The sequence below is a fragment of the Oryctolagus cuniculus genome, chromosome 1, assembly GCF_964237555.1.
Source record: "Oryctolagus cuniculus chromosome 1, mOryCun1.1, whole genome shotgun sequence".
NCBI lineage: Eukaryota > Metazoa > Chordata > Mammalia > Lagomorpha > Leporidae > Oryctolagus > Oryctolagus cuniculus.
Window position 1 is genome coordinate 32339009 of NC_091432.1, and position 22202 is coordinate 32361210.

Genomic DNA, 22202 nt, shown 5'->3' on the forward strand with positions numbered 1-22202 from the left:
GCTGATTTACCTGTTCTGAAGCACACTCCCACTAAGTAACTCTCCAAATGACAGTTTACTGAGCACGGCTTGGGAAGACATGCATTAATTAAGCCTGTTCAAACAACTGAGCCAGTAGACAATTTAAGGAGCAAAATAGGTATTATATAAAATATGCGGCGCTGTGGCTCAACAGGCTAATCCTCCGCCTAGCGGCGCCGGCACACCAGGTTCTAGCCCTAGTCGGGGTGCCGGATTCTGTCCCGGTTGCCCCTCTTCCAGGCCAGCTCTCTGCTGTGGCCAGGGAGTGCAGTGGAGGATGGCCCAAGTGCTTGGGCCCTGCACCCCAAGGGAGACCAGGATAAGTACCTGGCTCCTGCCATCGGATCAGCGCAGTGCGCCGGCCGCAGCGCGCCGGCCGCGGTGGCCATTGGAGGGTGAACCAATGGCAAAGGAAGACCTTTCTCTCTGTCTCTCTCTCTCACTGTCCACTCTGCCTGTCAAAAAAAAAATATGAATGTAATAGGAGTATATTCATCTTTCCTCCTATCTGCTCAAGAGATTGGGAGATGTTATGTAAATTATTGAGAAACACATAGTTTGTATCACTCTGTCACTCATCATAATCAGAAGATTTGTCAAATTAAGCCAAGTAAATTGTTTTTTTACAATGCGGCTGAAACACCTTGGAGTCTAACAATGGGCTATAATTAGAATTTTTTTTTAAAGTTTGGTGGAATTTTTTTTAAGTTCACAAGCAGCAGGCCACCAAGCAGGCACTGACAGAGAAACACCTCTGTTGGGACGTGTTACCAAACGCACACAGATTTTTCGAGTGTAATTTTGCAGGGCACCTCCTGCCTGGCCCCCACTCTCTGCCACCTGGACAACTTCTCTAAAAGCCATCTGTGGTAATCTGATTCCCACCTCCTGGGAATTCTCGGCTCCTGACGCTCATCTCCACAGTGAGCGAGTCGGGAGGCCTGGGCTAACGAGAGGAAACTACAGAGAGGAGAGCCTCTCGCTTCCGAGGCGGGGTCGTGAGAAAGCATCTTGGTGTTCAGCTTGCTTTCCCTTGGATCGCTCCCTCCGGGATCGCTCCCTCTGCCACGTTAGGAGGACACTCCAGCAGCCCCACAGAAAGGTCCACGTGGCAGGGAGCTGAGGTCACAGCTCCATGAAGGAGCCAACTTGTAAGGTTCACTGGAGACTATAGCTGACTACAGCCCAGGCCAACATCTTGACCGTGACCCCATGAGAGGCGGGAACCAGAATCAGCCGGCTAGGCCACTCCTAAATTCCTGCCCCCACAGACATTAGGTGGGGGATAAGCGGAGATCGCTATTTTAGGTTGCTGGGTAATTTGTTATGTGGCAATAACTAACCTATGCACCTGCGAAACAACCTCCCATCTTGGAAGATTCTACTCTTGTCCTCTGACCCCAAAACATACACTGCCTCAGGATGGAATATTCTTCCGAAAGGGCAGCCAGATCACATTCTCCCTCTGATCAGAACCCTCTGGGGCCCTCACCTCTCTCAGAGTAAGTCGGACAGATGCTTCCTACACTGTGCTGGCCACTCCACGGAGCTCACTCCTCCACTCTGCTCTAGCCACGGCAGCCTCCTGGAACCCACCAGGCTTGTTCCCACCTCGGGAGTACGGTGCGAGCTCTCTCCTCCGCCCAGAATGCCCTCCCTGCAGGTCGACACCTGCCTAGCTCCTCTTTACTTTCCAAGCTGCAGCTTGACAACAAACCTCCCTCACCACCAGCTCCAGTGCCCGCTCGCTGCCCTGCTGTTTGCTCCCTAGCACTTACCACTGCCGAGCAGGGAACTGACTTACAGGCTGCCCTCACTGGGCCGCTACAGTGTAAGCTCTGCTCTTGCCCGTCTTTGGAGAGACTCATGCCTGTTGCCTTTACCAGTGTCTCCCTGGCAGCTGGTCCCCAGAAAGGATTTGTCAAAGAAAGGAATGAATGAACAAGTGACTTGACTTTCCAGACATAGCAAAAGAGAGGTTGCTACTAGCTGCAGATGAGGCAACCACGTAGAAGTCAAGGTTGTGCTGTCACTAAACCACTTAGAGGGAAAAGATGTTTGCTTCTGGGTTTAACACCCTCGGCCCCCACTGCTGTGGGGTTAAGAAAAACAGCAGAACGAAGGCAGGATAAGAAGAAAACAGTCTGGAAACTGCATGCCACAGTTCTCTCTTGTCTTCACTGTTAAAAAAAAGTTATACAAGTATTCAGATTTGCACAACATTTCCTGTAGGTATTTTTAAGAGAAAATAGTTATCTTCCTTCCACCAAAGGACTTTACAGAAAAATACATGAAAAGGCATAATACTAAATATTAATACATTAAAAAGTTGTATGAGTACAGCAGGTTCCTGGGGATTTTTAATGCATAATTAGTCCCTACAGAAAAAAAAAGCCAAGGAGAATGCTAAAGGCAAGGGCCACAGTTAAACTGTGGAAGTGCCCCAGAATTCACACAGCCATCCTACATGTCCTTGTGCCTTATTTGCACTGCTGGTCTTAATTTCAGTCAATCAAACTGCAAAGAGATTTCATTTCTTCACATGCGAGTTGGCATGGGGAGAGCCCTCCTACCTGAGACAGAAAACACCCTTATCACATGCTCTTTGTCTCTGAAATTTTCATTAAAGCTCAAAGACAAATATCTACACCTAGCATCACTGCCCTCCGAGTTCTCTGACAGGCTAATTACTGTGATTTCATCACTCTGCAATCTGTACATGTAGAAAACATCACATTGTACCCTGTAACAGCAATGACAGAGGATGCAATAAACCCAATGGAAAACAAGGAGCTGTAGAATGACAGCCCAGCACATTAACATTTCTTAATTAACCTTAGCGACCCTGAGCCTCTAAACTACCAAGCCATGAGTCGGCAGTTTTTGCAAATTCCATGCCAACAGCATCATCTAATCTGTTCTCAGAGACCACAACACTCTCACTTTCTGCAGGCTGGTAAGTTGATGAAAATACACCTTTTTGTCTTCGCCTCAGTTCCATCAATATTATTTTCTTTCTTCCTTTCCCTTTCATTCCCATCCCTCCTTTCCCCCTCCCTCGCTCCCTCCTTTCTTCCCTCCTTTGGCTCATCTTCCAAACCAGTACAACCCACTATGAAGCTTGCTGGCTAACTCTAACCTGGCATTGTGCTGACACAGAGCCCTTTGATTGACAAAGGACCAGTGTGGGCTCCGCCGACAGGCCCTCCTGGAACTCTGATGTGTGCTTCCACATCAGTTGAATTTTCCATGAAATGAGTCGGTCCCGTCGTTTCTATTTGAAAATTTCAAACCTAAACCTCCCTGAATGGAAACTTGTGAAACAGAAGTGACCAACCTTGAAAATCCTCCGGGTTTACTCTGGGCAAAATAAAATGCATCCAAGCAAACACTCTAAACCTGGGAAGGAGAGCTTTTTAATAAAATAAATAAAAACTTCACCTGATAGAGTAATTGCATTTTAGTCACGCACCTGTGTGTGCGTGATATTTTACATAATCAAAGTGACCTGCACAGAATAAGGAGGCAGGCAGAGAGGGCGAAGGTGTGCTGGGACATTTAGGGGAGGTCAGAGTTGCTCCAGCTGGATGGGGAGTGCTGGGGTCACTCTTTCTTCTTCTTTTTTTTTTTTTTTTTTTTTTTGACAGGCAGAGTGGACAGTGAGAGAGAGAGACAGAGAGAAAGGTATTCCTTTTGCCGTTGGTTCACTCTCCAATGGCCGCCGCGGCCAGCATGCTGCGGCCGGCGCACCGCACTGATTCGATGGCAGGAGCCAGGTACTTCTCCTGGTCTCCCATGGGGTGCAGGGCCCAAGTACTTGGGCCATCCTCCACTGCACTCCCTGGCCACAGCAGAGAGCTGGCCTGGAAGAGGGGCAACCGGGACAGAATCCAGCGCCCCGACCGGGACTAGAACCCGGTGTGCCGGCGCCGCAAGGCAGAGGATTAGCCTAGTGAGCCACGGCGCCGGCTCCACTCTTTCTTCTTCTAAGAGCCAAATATGGGGGCGGTGTGGGGGGACAGGCCATCATTTTATAAACGTCTATTGACTGACAGTGGAGTCTGTATGTTGCAGATTTTTAAGCAAGTGGAAGGACATACAACAATATGCATATTGATTCCATGCAACACAGCAAAAAACAAAGATGTGTGTGTTGTTATATGCATACAAAAAAGGTTAGAGACAGACACATACTTAGTTATTAAGGTCACTGGAGGAGTTGGGTGGGTGAGGAGGGTAGGTGGTCTTCGACTTGGCTTTATCAGTTTCCAGGAAGAACATAAAGGAAGGAAGGAAAGGAGTTGGGAGGGCGTGGCAGGGAGGGGGGCAGAGCTGGAAGGGTGTACAGGTGCTTCCTTGGTTAGGTGGATGGCTGTGGCACTGAGTTGTCTCTGGGTATCTGTGAAGGATTGGCTCCAGGACCCCTGTAGATACCAGAATCTGTGGATGCCCAGTACCTCATATGAAACGACACATGTTTATATAACCTCTGCATATTCTCCCACATACTGTAAATCATCTCTAGAATACCCACACCATGTAAATAGCTGTTACACTGTATTCTTCAGGGAATAATAACAAGAAAAAAAGTCTACACAGGAACCAGCATGTAGCAGTGGTTAAGATACCACTTTGGATGCTCATATCCCATAACAGAGTGCCTGGTTCAAGTCGTGGCTACTCTGCTTCTGGTCCAGGTTCCTGCTCATCTGCATTCTGGGAGGTAGCAGGTGAGGGTCCCTGCCCCTCACATGGGAGACCCAGGTTGAGCCTCAGGCTCCTGGCTTCAGCCTGGCCCAGCCTTGGGGAATGGAAGAGGCTAAAGCCTGCGTATGTTCAGTACAGATGCAATTCCCCCCAGGATGCTTCCTATCCATGGTTGGTTGACTCTGAGGATACAGAGCCCTCTGGTACGGACAGCAGAGCGGACTTAGTGAAAACAGCCTTCCCCTGTGTCTTTGCTGTGCACTGTGCCTGCCCGTCACCCAGCTCCCTCTCCCCATGTCTCTCAGCACCTTGCCCTGGCAAGGAGAACGGTGCTAAATCCCAGTCCTTTTCCCAAGGCTAGAACTCCCAGGACTCTGTGTGCTTGCAGGGCAGAATTTCTCACGGCCCCAGGTAGGGCAGAGCTTCCAGGAACTCCCTAATGCTGAAATGGACAGCACTGTCTGTGTGCTCCAGGGCATGTAGAATCCAAGGGAAGAAAAAGATTCTAGAACCGAGTGGGCATGACAGTTTAATAAGTGCTTTATATAGTAGCTGGGGATGAGAACAGGGACCACATCTTCCCTGCAGCAAACAAATCCATGTGTCATTCCGCCTTTGTTTTTTCTTCTCTCTCTCTCTCCTCTTTTTTTTTTTCGGTCAGAAAAAAAGGAAGATGTAGTGGCATCCGAAAACAAAAGAGGAGAGAGCCCCTGAACTACACTATGTCACATCCCTGGAGAAGGGAAGCACAGCTACGCAGGGCACCCGATTGCTTTGCTTTTCACCCAGCCTCTCGGCTTGGCTCCACCGACAGCCCTTTGAAAGCCAAAAGGAATTCTCCCCCACTGGAAACCAGCTGCAGCGGGCACTTGAATTCTGAGCTCCAGTGAGCCAGCGTCACACACAGGAGGACTGAGCACAGAGGCAGGTGGGCGGGTGCACAGTGCAGCCCAACAGAGGCCAACTACAGCACAACAAGGGAGCTCCGGCAACTGAGAAATAAACCCAAAGCCCAGTACTTTACAAGGAGGGAAAGATCTGTGAGACAGAGAGGCTCAATAGTGGCATCCCCTTAGAGAATGGAGGGAGAAAGCATGGAGACTGATTTTTTTTTTTCTGGGAGAAGTGGATTTGCAATACCAGGACTCAATGGCATAGAATGAACCCCTGAACCTTATTAGGGGGATCAGGGCTAGAAAATGAGGGGAATCGGCACTAGAAATCAGGTGGATTTGCCAAAGAATTCGAAACATCTCTAAACAAACATTGATCTGTCCTGTAAAGGGTTCTTCTAAGCAATAATTCTCTAAGCACATGGGGTAGAGGGAGTGGGAGAGAAGAATTGAGAGAAAGGGGTCAGGTGATGACCCAAGGGGCACAGCAAACACCTGGCCCAGCCTGGGGAACTTAGGTGTGTGGGTGTGCACGCATGTGTGGAGGAGCTGGGGCGGGGCTTGGCGGGAAGGCTTCTCACCATTTCTCTTCCTGGCCTCCTCCTTTGTCACTTTCTGCTGGGCCATTACATTCTGGGGTGAGCGTCTCCCTGAGCTGGGCTTTCCTGATTCGTTGCTGATGACAGAGCCGTTCTCACTGGGCGACCTGCTGGAGGTAACCATAGCAACAGGGGAGATGGTAAGTTTCGACAGGAGCAGCCTCCTCTCAAGGTTATTTTATTTGCACAGTTTGTCTCTAGCCTTTCGTTCCAGGCCTGTTGACAAAGAAGAATGATACCGGAGAAGAAAGAGACAAAACCACCCACTCTCCAGCTCGGGCTAAGCAGCCGCGCGTTCCCAGGTGCGTTTGCCAGTGCCACTCTGCAGGCGAGTTCAGACGGGGGCAGCCCTCAGTCCCCCGGGGACTCCGGAAATGGTGGCGAGAGCCAGTAGGTAGCATGCTCTCTTCTCACACACAGTACTTGGCTACTATGGCAGTGTTTGAACCCCACAGGCAGCCTCCGCCACACGTGTGAAACCCCGCCTTCTTTGGCCGTTCCCGTCCTGTCACAGACCTTGTCTACTAAAGACTGTCACTCTGCCGTTGGGATCTTCACTCTGTCACTCACATACACTCAGACACATGCCGACACATACACTCACACATACACTCACATATATACACATACTCACCCACACACACATACATGTACACTCATACACATGCTCACACATACACTCACACGTACACACATACATGCCTGTACATACACTCACACATATATACACACTCACATACATACACGCACACAAGCTCTCACTCATGCTCACATACACAGACATGCCCACACATACTCATACACATATACACATACATGCTCACACTCACACATACACACATGCTCACACTCACACACACACATGCCCACACATACTCACACATACACACATATACACATACATGCTCACACATTCTCATACATACACATGTTCACACTCACACGTATACACACATGCCCACACATACTCATATACACACAATACACACATACATGCTCACACATATACATACACATGCTCACTCACATGTACACATACACATATACATACACTCACACACATATGCACCCACACACATGCTCTCACACACTCACATGTACACACATACATGCCTGTACCTACACTCACACATATACACACACATACATGCACACAAGCTCTCACATACTCATACTCACATACACAGACACATACACTCATATGCTCTCTCTCTCTCTCACACACACACACACACACACACACACACATCCACTGTATTTAGTAAGCACTTGTAGTTTGAAACAACCAGCTTGGGCCCAGGAAGAACTTTCTGTGTGCTGGGCATTGTGCCAGGGGCGGAGGTCTAGAGAGACACCAGGACACCACTCCATGCCTTCCAAGAGCTCCCAGCAGGAGCACCTACTGTATGACTAGGGCTGTGTTGTGCTGAGTGCTTTCAAAACTGTTAGTCAACTAGGCCGGCAGTCCACCGATTTAGTGAATGCCAGCCCTGTTTAGCAGGGGAGGATTGAGAAGCTCAGGGAAAGTGCACTGTCCAGGGCAGAGCCGGGAAGCGGCAAATCGGCTGGGAGCCAGGGATCCCTGCCTCTCACACCCACAGCACCTTGGCTTTGCTCTCTGCCTCTGTGAGCCTGGAGAAGGGCAGTCTCAGAGCCTCCTTGCCTTCCCTCCGGCCAGACTCTTGCCTTCGAGAAATCTGTGGGAACTGGACTCTTGAGAACCCCCAGGAACCTCCGAAGGTGTCAGTGTGAGGATGGACTAAATGCAAAGGCCAACTGCCCCCACTCTGCAGAAGCCAATCAGGAGGCAGACAAGAGGGGCCTTTCGTTCCTCTGTTGTCAGTTGTTCAAATTTAGAAAAGAAGGGCACCCAGGATGCCTAGGATGGGCATGTGTGTGTGAGTGTGTGTGTATGTGTGGGCATGCATATGTGTGTGTATGTGTGAGTGAGTATGCGTGGGCATGTGTATGTGTGTGTGTGAGTATATGAGTCCATGTATGTGTTAGTGTATGTGTGTGTGTGAGTATATGAGTATATGTGGGGGCCGGCACTGTGCTGTAGTGATGCTGCCTTTGCAGTGCTGGCATCCCATATGGGCGCCTGTTTGAGTCCTGGCTGCTCCACTTCTGATCCAGCTTTCTGCTGTGGCCTGGAAAAGCAGTAGCAGATGGCCCAAGTCCTTGGGCCCCTGCACCCACGTGGGAGACCTGGAGGAGGCTCCTGGCTCCTGGCTCCTGGCTCCTGGCTCCTAGCATCAGATTGGCGCAGCTCCAACCATTGAGGCCAGCTGGGGAGTGAACCAGCAGATGGAAGACCCCCCCCCCCCCCCGCCTCTCCTTCTCTCTCTGTATAACTCTGAATTTCAAGTAAATAAATCTTTAAAAAAAAGAGTGCATGTGTGTGTGAGTGTATGAGTGTGTGTGTATGTAAGTGTATGCATGTGTGAGTGTATGTGTGGGCATGTGTGTATGAGTGTGTGAGTGTGTGTATATATATGTATGTGTGAATATGTAAGTGTGAGTATGTGTGTATGTGAGTGTGAGTATGTATGGGCATGTGTGTGTATGTGTGGATATGTGTATGTGTGTATGAGTGTGTGAGTGTATGTGTGTATGCGAGTGTGCATATGTGTGGGCATGTGTGTGTGCATGTGTGTGGGTGTGTATGAGTGTGTGAGTATATGTGTTTGTATGTGAGTGTGAGTCTGTGTGGGCATGTGTGTGTGTGTCTGTGTGTCTGTGTTCGATGCAGGATGCCTAGAGTAACACACTGGATCACTGGGTAAGCAGTGGCTTGGATGGCGGCCTTTCTTCGTGTCCCTCCTCCTCTAGTCTTAGTTTGGAATAAGGACAGTGGAGATATCTTTGGGATAAAGCAGCATTTACCAAGGGGGTTCCATGGAATACTACAGCCAAGGGATGTGCTCCTCACCAAAGTCCCACAGACAATATAAGGCTAGGAAGCACGCATCATGTTCCCTTTGGAGATTCTTAACACACGTTGGCATGTCAAAGGCTCAGACCAGCTCTGTCATACAAAGACTCATCTAGTTTCATTTCATCCAGCACTTCCCAATACATTTGGCTACAAATCTCTTTAACCACAGAAGTTTTTAACATCCTGTAAAATTAGTGATACCAGTAGTGTGCTCTGAGAAAATATCGGCAGAAATCAGCGTGGGTAATACGTGTTTGTTCACCCAACAGCTATTTGCTGAGCTGTGGATGTACCAACATACCTATACAGGGAAGACATTCCCTTGGACTGGTTTCAGAACCTCATGGTTAATGGCACCTGGTCTCCCAACTGGCTTTATTTATTTCATTTAGGCCCAGAAAGAAAAAAAAAAGGCAAAGGGAAAGGCTTTTTGTAACCCATTTTACATTTATAAAATGTTTACTGGTTTCTGTAGCATTTTCAGACCCTTGCACCTTTTTTGATCCTGAAACAGTTTTCTGGCTGTTCTTGCTCCAAGGAAGGTGCCAGTGAGCAAACTTCCATAAAGAGAACCTAAATCTGCTTTATTCTTTGCATCACTTTACAGATTTTCTTTTCTGTGGTGTCATCTGCTGGAACCTCCTGGTCAAAACCAACCAATAAGGTGTGTGTGTGTGTGTCCACTGGCAGGATAAAAGCATCTATAAAGCAATCAGAGTGATGCCATAGGGCATAGTTCTTGGGTCTCCTCTCTATCTGTCCCCTCCAAGGTGATCCCTTCCAGTCCCACAAAACAAGACACACTGCCAGCTCCTGCAGTTGTACTTCTGCTTGGGACCTCTCCTTTGCATGCCAGACTCATGGTAATGAGTTCTCAACATCCCCACTTGCATATATCACACACCTCTCAGTTGTGATACGTTCACATCCAAACTCTTGATCACTCCCTAAAACTTCCTCTGTCTTCTCTGTTCCTGCTTCATCACCCTGCAATAATCTGTCAGCAAATGGTGTCAGCTCTTCCTTCGGAATACCTCTAGCATCAAACACCTCTCACACTCCCATGCCACGGCCCACACCCTCCTCTCCCACGTGGACCACAGCAGTAGCCTCTTGTGGGTCTCCCGGCTTCTACTCTACAGTCCTACAGTCTAGTTTCCACAGAGCGGCCACACTGAGCCTCTAAGAGTGCAAGCCATATCAGGTCATTACTCTTCTCAAAGCCTTCCAGTGACGTCTGATCTTTATTCTCAACAACATTCCAAGTCCTGCCTTTGGTCTGTAGAGCCCGACGAGGACAACCTCAGACCACTGCCTTCTCTGGCTCAGCCACTGCCACTTCCTCTCAGCTCATGCTGGCCTCCTTGCTCTTCTTTCAGCTCATCAGTAAGTTCCCTCCTGTGGGCCTTTATGCACCCTGTTCCATCTGCTTGGAACATTCTTCCCATAGCAGCCATGTGTTTTACGCATTTCAATCTGTCTTTCTCAAATGTCGCCTTATCAAAGAGGCCTTCCCTGCTTCCCATCTAAAACTATTACTACGCCTCCCTCTCCATCTCTCCACACCCTTTCCTGCACTTTGGTTTTCTTCTTTGTATCCATTGCCATGGGCAGACTTGATCTTATTTCTGTTTCTCCCCACTGGATTGGAAGCTGCATGAGGGCAAACTGCTCATATGTATCCCCATATGTAACCTGATAAATAGCAACTCATCTGTGAATATCTATTAGATAAAGGTTGAGGGAGAGGAAGGGTGTAGCTCTTCCAACCCACACAGTGATCTCAGGAAAGGGAGAGGGAGCTGGCAACGGATGTTGGCTTAGCAGCCAACAGGGCCTTGGCTGTGGGAGTCGTTAGCTCTTTATAAGGCTATTGCAAAGTGCTTATAATGAGTCCCTTTGTCCCTAACCTAACGTTCATCCACATTGCCATCATAATTGTCCTCCTAAAATACAGGCTGGACGTCACTGTCTTCCAAAAGAGCTTTCAGTGGTTCTCCATGGCCCAGAGAAGAAACATCACACTCCTGGGCATGCAGTCAAGACCTTCCACAGTTTTAATTCGTCTTCCAGTTCACCCTTCTCTATGCCCCAGCCAGTAAAAACTCTAAACTGCAAGGTCAGCATTGTGATGAGAACACGCCCGTCCCTCTTCTCTGTCCCGTCACGTAGACAGGATGCCTCGATTTCTTCCCACCTGCTCAGATCACATTCTGCCTGCGAGGCGAGGCTGAAACACACCTATGATGCTTTCCCTGTCAAGTCACCTCTTCCTCCTCTCTTCCCGGGCACTTTACTCAGACTCCCCTGCAGGCCGCACACATCATACTCGGCCTTCTGGGAGTTTCTCTGGCTCCTCCATCCTGAGGTCCTGCGGATCAGGAATCAGTCCTACACACTGCAGTGGTTCTCCTAATGCCCGTCCACGTGCTCTGTTCGTAGTAAAAACCCAATAAAAGATTTTGTCTGAAATCAGAAACTGTATTGAGAAACTGCCAGATAAATTCAACCATACCGAATCAAAGGCGCTGCTTTTAAGAGAAGTTAAGAATGTAAGGGTGACAACAGCGTCAGATGTGTTACAATCAATGTAAGAGCTAAACCCTGCTGATGTGGCTGATCAGAGCCAAAAACCGGACAAAAGGTGGCTCCCGCAAAGCAGGTATTGGCATTCTCATCGCTTCCTTAGTCTCCTTCTCAAGCATTCAAAACAAGCATGAAGGGGAATTTTTAAAGAGAACGGTGGAATTAACTAGAGGGCTGCAGCTGCTCTCACCATCAATTATTTCTCTTGCTGACGCAGAGAGGCAGAGCTTGGCCCCGTGCCTACCTTTTTCTGGTTTCTGTGGACTTGGCTGTCTTGATGGTGCTCCCGTCCTGAGCGATGTCTCTTTCCTGAGGAGCATCTCTCGTGGGCAGCGGGAGGACCACCGTTTCCTGCGTCACGGGGATGACCTCCTCGTCCGCCCCTTGCTGGCCCAGGTGCTGCTTGGCATAATCAAAGCCTTGAACCGGCTGCAAAGGGAAAGAGAACTGCAGTCATATCCCCAGGGACTGTGACTCCACGGTGGCTCTGAGAGGCTGGGTGGCGGCGGTGGGCCTGGGATGCAACCACACTTAGTTCCCGACGAATGCAGGGAACCCAGGTCCCCATCATTTCTGTCTCTGCAAAATCAGAACACGTGTTAGTGCCACGATCCCACCTTGCTACAGAATCTCTACAGATAAGGCCAGAAAGAGTGTGAACAAGACGCACATACAAGCATGTGAGAACAAACTTCTTTTGAGGATTTTGGAGCATTAATGTAAAGCCAATGGCTCCTGCTAATTAGAAATAACTCTAAATCGATACATTAAACAGGTCCTATATAATCTGCTGCCTGGAAATGTTTTCTCATCCCTAAATTCCACTCTCATACGGCTTCAGTTTTACGTGTAAAGCCAAGTCACGTGAACTTTGAACCCGTTTTCTTGTGTGGAGAGGAAAGATCTCTCTCTTGGTTTACCTCCACTACCCTTGAGTGGATCAGAGATTGGAAAACAGTGAAAGGTACCACCACATGTGAGGCAGTACAATCATTAACAATGAAATGGAATTTACTGATTCACTCTTTTAAAAAAAAAAAAGATTTATTTTATTTATTTGAAAGGAGAGAGAGGGGTTGTCCATCTGCTGGTTCATTCCCTAGATGGCCACAATGACCAGAGCTGTGCTGATTTGAAGCCAGGAGCCAGGATCTTCTTCCAGGTCTCCCATGGGGTGCAGGGGTCCAAGGACTTGGACCATCTCCACTGCCTTCCCAGGCCATAGCAGAGAGCTGGATTGGAAGTGGAGCTGCCAGGACTTGAACCAGCACCCATATGGGATACCGGCACTGCAGGTGGCAGCTTTACCCACTACGCCACAGTGCCAGTGCCCTGACTCACTCTTTAATCCAGACTTCTCCCATAAGCAGACTGTCTCACCTGTACTTCATTCCCAGGAAATTAGCAGGCTTCTATCACAGAGCATCTGAAATCTTAAGTGAGCAAAAGTCAACAGACACCCATCTGTGGGGTAATAAAAAAAAACCCAGAGAGGCATGTGTAAGCAGTTTCTGAGGGGTGTCTATCCTGTTTTGCACCCCAGAGCAGACAATACAGACTGGAGGCAGGAGAGTATACTGGTTCAGAGTGGCAGCTTGCCTGGATTCAAATCCTGACTCCGCCACTTAGCTGTGTAGCCTTGGGTAAGTTATTGGCACTCTCGGCACATCAGTTTCTTCATCTGCAAATTGGAGATAAAAATAGCATGTGTGTGTGAGAGGGGTGTCCGACCACCCTCGGGGGGATGCTACAAGGGGTAAGCACGTGATTCGAGCTCAGCATTTAGCTGAGTGCCTGGGGCACAGTAAGCAATCATTATCACTCTTTACTGTTTGCTCTCCTGCTGAACCACAGTCTAGGTGAGATGGACATCAGGGATGCTTTTCGGGAAAATTTGGGGGTAAAACTCGATCCCTACCATTTAGAATTCATCAGAATTCATGTGATCAGCTCTCCCTTCAGCAGTTAATTTTGCAAAACAAATGCACCAGGAAGGCCCCAGCCAGATTTGACGACCCACAGTGGAGAGTGTTGTGACCCGCCTGTCAAGTCCAACCACCGTGTCTCTGAACTGGATGAGGTTTCACTGCTAAATCCAATCAAGCTGCCTTATGTGAGGCTGTCTGTAGGTGTGGGCTATTCCCCCACATCCCCGGGAAACTCACTCTGGGAAGTGTGGTCCCCTGCCCCCTTACTCTGAGGCACTCACTCTGACCCATGTGGTGACCAGTGACATTCTGGTGCCAGGATCTGGGGTTGAAGTTTTTTTGTTTTGTTTTTGTTTGTTGGTTTATTTTTTATTTTTGCCAGGCAGAGTTAGACAGCGAGAGAGAGAGACAGAGAGAAAGGTCTTCCTTCTGTTGGTTCACCCCCCAAATGGCCACTATGGCTGGTACACTGCGTCGATCTGAAGCCAGGAGCTGGGTACTTCCTCCTGGTCTCCCATGTGGGTGCAGGGCCTAAGGACTTGGGCCATCCTCCACTGCACTCCTGAGCCACAGCAGAGAGCTGGACTGGAAGAGGAGCAACCGAGACTAGTACCCAGCGCCCCAACCGGGACTAGAACCTGGGGTGCCAGTGCCACAGGCAGAGGATTAGCCAAGTGAGCCATGGCGCCAGCCTGGGGTTGAAGTTTTGAAATGCATTTGCTAAGGGTAGAGTGGTTCTTCCCTTCCCCTGCTTCCCTCGGTGCTGCCTGACACAGAATGGCGTGCTTAGTAACTGGATAACATCCCATGAAACCTGTATTGCCTGCTCCTCCCACAACCAACTGGTCGCCAGCTGGATTCAACTTCTGAAAAATGTCTGCAAGCTGATTTTTCTCCCCCAGGTTCACAATTTCTCAGTCTCGTTGCTTCCATTCTGCCACCTTCCAGGCCCACCTAGACAAGCCTCCAACATTATCTACCTTAAAGCCACAGCTGGTCGCACCCAAATTTGCAGCGTTTTATGGCACCCAGACTCTTTGGCAAGGCATCCAAGGCCTTTCACGCTACAGCTGAACCCAATGGTCCAGTGTCATCTCCTCTTGGCCCCCTTTCTGCCACACCTCCATGCCCACCACTTCCCTATTCAGATTTGTTCCAATAACATGGGCTTGTGCCAGGATCTGTGCTTGGTGCTGGCAATGACTCATAACTGGCCCCTGCCCTTGAGTTTCAGCATCACTCGAAACATACTACAGTGACATACTACATGAATTATGTCACTGCATCCAAGCGGTAGGCATTAGTAGGCGTCTCCATTTTACCCATGAAGAAACCGAGACGTAGAGAGGCACGCTCTCACCGCTGCTCTAGAGTGGAGCCACCACTGGAAGCCAGCACCGTGAGACCCAGAACTACTGCTTAGGGGATTCCTCCTGTGGGCCCTCCTTTCCTTCTGCAGCTGTCATCTTGCTTGGGCATCTCTGACTGTGATGGTCCTGGCTCCTGTGATGAGATGCCTGGCTGGCCCGTGAAGAACTGGAAGTCTCCCACTATAGCTAAGACTCCCCAGGATCTAAAGCTGGGGACAAGCCAGCTCTGCATCCCCACTCTCTCTGGACTTGACCCCTAACCCTTCACACTGGGTTGAAATTACCCACTGGATATGTTAGGTGACTGGGTCCAGGTTGGGTGTGCAGAAGGAGACATAAAGAAATAAGCTGGGGGCTGGCGCTCTGGCACTGCAGGCTGAGCCATCGTCTATGCCACTGACAGCCCATGTTGGAGTGCCAGTTTGAGTCTGGCTGCTGCTCACTTACAATCCAGCTCCCTGATAATGTGCCTGGGAAGTCAACAGAGGATGTCCTAGGTACCTGAGCTCCAGACACCAACATGGAAAACCTAGATGACTTCCTGGTTCCTGGCATCAGTTTGGCCAAGCCCTGGCCATTTGGGAGAGTGAAGCAGCATGTGAAAGGTCTCTGTTTCTGTCACTCTGCCTTTCAAATAAACCGTAAACCATTAAAAAATAACAAGTTTAAAAGGTGGTCCCTCTTGGGAGACCTGGAAGATGCTCTGGCTCCTGGCTTCCCATCGGCCCAGCTCTAGCCATTGTGGCTCTTTGGGGAGTGAACCAGTGGATGGAAGACCTCTCTCTCTCTCTGTCTCTCCTTCTCTCTGTCTGTAACTCTACCTCTCAAATAAAATAAATAAAATCTTTTAAAAAAAAATCACAGTCTTTCCTTCACAGGCAAGAAAACAAAGGCTCAGAGAGCTTCATTGATTTGTCCACAATCACGCAGCTAAGTAGTGAAAGACTCAAGACTAGTCACTCACTCACTTTCAGGGAGTGGTCCTTCAACTTTCAACTCGAAAACTACCTGAGACCAGTGAATTTCCTACTGAACATATGCTAGTGACCTCCAACCCCTTTAATACATCATGATGCATAATTGTATAAAATTATCAAGTCAAAATAATTTCCTGTAATTTCAAAGTAGACACATTGCCAAGGCCTTTAAAGAAAAAAAGCACATATAACAACAGAAGCCAACTCACACGTAATATTTATTATGCACAGGCACAGCTCACAAGCAAGTATGTCTGTTTTACTTACCCCTCACAGTAACCTATCCATGAACATTGTTATCCCCAGTCTACAAATGGGAAACATGAGACACAAAGAGGTTAAGAAACTGACCCAGGGCTGTGGGAAAGAAGAAGCACTTGGCTGTTCTTAGGGAGCAAGTGACCTGTCTTGAGCCCACAGTCTGCCATCTACCCCAGCCCTTCCCAGGTCCATCCTGCGTCCTGGCTGTGGCACTAACTAGGGATGCCTATTTCAGGTAGCTGGGTTCCTTCAATTTCATGAAGTGAAGAACGGGGAAGCAGCTATAAAGCCAACGATAAGGAGTACAAAGAAGTGAAGTAGGAAGAAGGAGGTGACGGAAGTCATGACACCTGGCTCTCTTGCATTTATCATTTCATTGACGTTCTTCATGCAGAAGCCCAGCTGACAACAGTGGTGACAGGCCCGTCTAAGAACCTTGTCTCCGAAGAGGGTGCAGGTGTCCACACCCTAGCCTCCACTCCCAGGAAAGCCACACTCGCCTCCTCTGCTTAGCATGCTAAGTTCATTGCTGAGAAGGACCTCAGGACAGTCCTCCAGCACTGTAGCCTGCATTCTAAAGGCACAGGTTCAGCCCTGGGACCATCTTTCTAGCCTAGGGGCTGGCAGTGAAAGCTAACTTTTCCATTCTGCCTCATCCCTCAGCATGCACTTGATTCTGCTCCTACCCGCGAGGTTGTGAGAAGTGATGTTGGCGGCCCTCCCGTCTCCCAGACGCTGCAGAGTCCCTGCATTGCAATGGCAGAAGGACTCGGTAAGAGACTGACAGTAACACCCTGCTGGGTTCCCGTGCTAAAGGGGCTTTGGAAATCAGAGTGGGCAGCCCAGCCTCACTGAAGGGAAAAGCAATCAGCAGTACCACACACAAGGGACGTCAATCATCTCGTAGAACATAAATGTGCTTGATTTTCAGCACCAGCCAGGTACTTCACGGAGCACAGTACACCAGGTAGGTACACAAACGGAGCGAAGGAAAAATCAAAACATGAATCTGTTCCAGCTTCAGGCAGCCTTCCGGCCAGAAGGTGTGCTGAAACCAGGTGCTTCCCCACTCCTCTTGGCAAAGGAGTCAAATTTTTGTTTCATCTACAACACTGAGCTGCCCCTTGCAACCTCAGTGTGACCCAGAACACCATGGACAGAGTGGCTTACAGACAACAGAAATGTGTTTGGCATTCCTGGCCTGGGCTGCCATCAGAGTGTGCTCCTTACTTGAGTTTGAAAGGCTCATGCTGAAAAGAAGCTGAGACAGAACTCAGAACAGTTTCATATTACACTGCTTGGGCAACTCCGCACGTACCTGTCTTACTGACCTCCTGCTGTGTGTGGGAGCAGGTGCCTCGGTGTCAACAGAAACAGAACAATAATCTTTGGGGTTTGGTTTTCTGTAGACAGCGTGTCTAATCAAGCAGCGGCTCCCCAACAGGTATACAGGTTTAACAAGCAGAACAAATCCTTTGATTTCCTGTGCCGAAGGAAGGTGTTCTCATCCCGAAAGAAACTAAGACAGCAAAAATGATCCCCATGGCTGCCATGCATTCCAATGGGCGGGAAGTGTGTGGGAAGAGGAATCTGCTGTTTCGTTCCTGCACAGGTGGACCAGGCTCAGGCGTTCAGAGCTGGAAGAGGATTCTACCTGCCACATAGCAGGATTCAGGCAGAAGGAGCTCAGAGGCTTGGATATGGGCCTCAGGCACCCCTCAGTTGTTAGTAGTGCGACTTGGGACAAACCCCGGGGTCTCTTTCCCTGAGGTTTCTTAGGAGCAAAATGAGGATAATGAAACGTGCCCTGGCTGTGACCTCCCTCCCAGGGTTGCTGCCATGAACAAATGAGGTGCCAGGCCTCTTGGAGCCCAGCAGATTGGGAGACATTATTTAAACACCGAGAATCATGGCGAGTCTAGTTCCCTGAGGGACTATCATTGAAGGTAGCTACGTGACTGGAAAACCAAGCTGGAGGATTTCCTGCCCAGTCACCGGAGGCAGCTGGGGCAGAGACAGGGAGGCCCTGGCAGGAGGATGGGACTCCATGACGGGCTTCAGGAGAGCCACTGAACGGAGTGCGGTGGCTGCCCAGCCACGGCTCATGGTGGCCTCGGAAGGTGAGTCACTCCTGCCAGTGTGTCCAACAGAGTTGAGCCGCCGTGTCTCGGTTGGGGCTGCTCTGCCGAAACACCATGGACAGACAGAGTGGCTTCTGGGTAACAGCAATGTGCCCCTAGTTCTGGAGGCCGAGAAGCCCGAGGGGAAGGAGCTGGCACGGCCAGTCCTGGCAGGGGCCCTCTCCCAGGCTCTGGATGCTGACTTCTGGCCATGTCCTCACACAGGATCGGAGGCCAGGGCACGCTCTAGGGTGTCCGTCCTAAGGGCATGGATCCCATTCCCGAGGGCTCCACCATCATGACCTCATCACTCCTCTAAGGCCCCCACCTGCAAGTACTGTCACCTCGTGGGCTAAAATGGCATCACAGAAATCTGGGGGACACAAACATGCGGACCGTAGCAGCCCTGGTTCATCCATTGACTCTGCTCCTTAGAACTAGGGAACAGTGACGGGGTCACTTTTCGTACATAAAAGTAGGGCGTCTGGTTAAATTAACCCCAGGTCCTTCCACCGCCATCCAGTCCTCATTTTCTGTGCCTCCATTTGCTCATCTGTAAAATCATGGTCCTTCCTCTGAGGGGAGCACTTGGCTGTTGCCCCCTGTAAAGACTTGGAAGCACTTAGGGCAAAGAGAGAGCATGCGGCACGGGGAGGCATCCGTCTCCTGACCCGGTCATAAAATAAAGGGTCTCCTCGAAATGGGGACCTGGGAGGGTGGCTCTGAAGGCACCTGCCTTAAAAGTCAGGAGGGAGAGGCAGGCAGGGGCCCTGCAGGCTTGCACGCCCTCCCCACCGCGCCACGCACCTTGGCTCTCTGTGGCAGGTTTATCATGGTGTCTGCCTTGAAGTCGTTCTTGTTCTTCCTGCAGAGCACAGCGGTGATGATGATGATGATGACCGTGACCACGGCGATGGGCGCCAGCACTGCAGCGATGATCCACAGGTTGTTGGGCGGGTTCTTCACCACGGCTGTGAGAAAGAGCCAGCAGGAAGCCGTTCACAAGGAGCACTTGGGGAGAGGAAAGCGACTCAGACACCTTCCGGCCCCAAGCTACGCGATGTGCGACCAGAGGGTGTGGATGTTACCAGGGCCTGGCATTGGAAAGCTGATACCTCTGCCGCCCCTGTGGGACTGTGAGCAAGTCACCCGAGCTCTCCGAGTCTCAGTTTCCTCATCTGTGAAATGGGGCTATCACTGAGTGCTGTTTTGGTGAGGTCCATGGTAGGTGCTCAATAAATGCCCATCTTTACTACGACTAAGAGGAAGGAGAGAAGGAAGATGGATCGGTGTGGTTTTCCTCATTGACAGTGAGAAGAGGTGAGAGAAGAACCAGGACTCAAAATGGGTGTTGGAGCCTGGGGCCAGAACCGTAGAGTGGCTCTAACCACGGTAGTGAGGCCACCCTGTGGGTGAGCAAAGAATACAGTGTAATCCGAGCAGATGAGCTCTGGGAGGAATGGCTGGGGAGCTTGGAAACACTTCAGCCTAGCCAAGAGGGCAGCCTTTCTCATGCTCACCCAATGTCCTGCTCATCAGCAAACTGTCAACTCCACCAAGCCACCAACACCTCTCCCCTGCAATACGCAGTGGCCCTCCCACCTTGCCCGGGTCCCCGGCGGCCTATTCACAGCACGGCTGCTGGGTTGAGCTTTAAAACCTCAGATGACAACACTCCTCTGCTCAAAAGCCGTCAGAGCTTCTATCACCCGGACAGCAAGAAGCGGACTCCTTATCATTTCTACAAACCCTAGCCGATCCGCCCCTCCCCTGGCCTCCTCGGCTGTTTCTCTGGCCTTTTAGCCGACTGCTCTTCTCTGAACTCACCACGCTCCTGGCCTGCTGGCCTCCTCCTGCTCCTCAAACATGGACACGTGCTCCGGGGTCAGGCCTTTGCGCCCGCTGATAACTCCACACAAGCAGCCTTGACCAGGAATCCACATGGCGGCCACCCTCACTTCCAGGGCCCTGCTCACTTGTCCCCGTGTCTGTGAGGCTGTCCCTGTGCTCTGCATATGAAATAACAGTGTCTGCCCCTTCCATGTTCCATCTCACTCGTGCTTACTTTTTATTTCTAAAGCAATACTTCTCAAACTTTCGTGGGTACACCAATCACCTGGGAGCCCTGTTCCAATGTGGATTCTGATTCTGTGAGTTCAGAGTGTGGGTCAGGAGATTTTCTAACAAGGTCCCAGGTGATGTCCTTGTAGCAAGCCCCAGGCCACACCTGGGGGAGCAAGGCTCTAAAGCACGTACCAGCATCTCACATGATACACACGTACTTGCCCATTCTCTGGCACCCCCTGCCCTCCACTGGAATGTATAATCCAAGAAGGCAGGGAGTGCTTCTTGTTCACTGGTGCATCCTCAGGTAGTTGCTTAGTAGACGCTCGTTAAAGGAGGGGCACTGAGACGGGGCTGGTGCCAGCATGACGAGCGAGGTGATTGGAGATGAGAAGCAGTTCTACTCCAAGGCCGAGACGTACTGGAAGCAGATCCTGCCCACAGTGGACGGCATGCTCGGGGGGTATGGCCACATCTCCAGCATCGACATCACCAGCTCCCGGAAGTTCCTGCAGCGGTTTCTCAGGGACGGCCCGAACAAGACGGGGACGTCCTACACGCTGGACTGCGGCGCCGGCATCGGGAGGATCACCAAGCGGCTGCTCCTGCCGCTCTTCCGAGTGGTGGACATGGTGGACGTGACGGAGGGCTTCCTGGCTGAAGCCAAGACCTACCTGGGCGAGGAGGGCAAGAGGGTGCGCAACTACTTCTGCTGCGGCCTGCAGGACTTGAGCCCCGGGCACAGCTCCTACGACGTCATCTGGATCCAGTGGGTGATAGGACACCTGACGGACGAGCACCTGGCCAAGTTCCTGCGGCGCTGCAAGCGGGGCCTGTGCCCCAATGGCATCATCGTCATCAAGGACAACATGGCCCAGGAGGGCGTGATCCTGGACGACGTGGACAGCGGCGTGTGCCGCGCGCTGGTCGTGGTGTGCGCGCTCATCTGCAGAGCGCGGGCCTCAGCCTCCTCGCCGAGTAGCGGCAGGAGAACCTGCCCGACAAGGTCTACCACGTCTACAGCCTGGCCCTGAGATGAGGGCGCCGGGCCAGGCCGGGCCGGGGCGGGCGTCGGGCTGCCAAATACACACGTGTGTGTCCGCACGGTGCAGGCTCTTCTTCCAACAGGCGCTGGGGGGCCGGGCAGCGCAGCCCACGAAGCCAGTGCTCCCACGTGGGAGTCGGGATAAAAAATAAAACCAAAAAACAAAACAAAACAAAAAACCCGAGCATCTTAGTAGATGATCAATTAAAAGTTGAAGAAATGCAGACATGAACTACCATTATCCTTTGTGCAATCTGGCTCTCCATAGAGGTTTTTCTTACAGAGTTGCAAGAAGTCCCATCTGCTGGTGGCTAATCTAGACCTTTTAAATGAATACGCTTGAAATCTGGTTTATATGTCCATCTCTTGTAAGTTTGGTTAGCATGAGTTGGTTCTCCCGATCCTGCTGAATTCTGGGGACTACAAGAGCTGCAAAACCAGACACTAGACCTCGGAATAGAAAGATCCCACCAGAAAGTGCCATGCACTAAGAACCTGCCTAGGAGGCCAGCCAGCTTCCTCTTCGACTCCAGCCATCGTCAACTTCAAGTGGTCCCTCTTTGGCCATGATCTGCCTATCACTGGCTGCCCTGGAGCCCAGGACACTGTTAGTACAAAAGTGCTTCTTTCCCACCATTTTTATCAGTCCATGATTAATCACGTTATTAACTTCTGAAAACAGCTCATTAGATA

At 50.4% G+C, this 22202-nt stretch overlaps 3 protein-coding genes across 6 annotated transcripts in view; 2 read left to right on the forward strand and 1 right to left on the reverse strand.

The window, feature by feature from the left end:
• Positions 1 to 22202, forward strand: part of CD59 (CD59 molecule (CD59 blood group)) — a 684742-nt gene that overhangs the window by 108591 nt on the left and 553949 nt on the right. The window lies entirely within an intron of this gene.
• The window catches only part of KIAA1549L (KIAA1549 like), a 319252-nt gene that overhangs the window by 57848 nt on the left and 239202 nt on the right, over positions 1 to 22202 (reverse strand). For 2 of the 4 annotated variants that reach the window (XM_008269586.4, XM_017345847.3), the window contains exons 11-13: positions 19208 to 19371; positions 11989 to 12173; positions 6203 to 6330 (exon numbers count right to left, since the gene is read on the reverse strand). In XM_008269586.4, coding sequence (XP_008267808.2) covers positions 6203 to 6330; positions 11989 to 12173; positions 19208 to 19371 — 477 coding nt within the window. The remainder of the gene's footprint in view (positions 1 to 6202; positions 6331 to 11988; positions 12174 to 19207; positions 19372 to 22202) is intronic. The other 2 variants (XM_002709213.5, XM_070071581.1) reach the window with 1 other exon arrangement.
• On the forward strand, positions 20815 to 21503 carry LOC100339797 (N-terminal Xaa-Pro-Lys N-methyltransferase 1). Its single transcript, XM_017345856.3, is given in 2 exon segments — positions 20815 to 21414; positions 21417 to 21503. Coding segments are annotated over 2 exon segments (672 nt in total). The 5' UTR covers positions 20815 to 20829.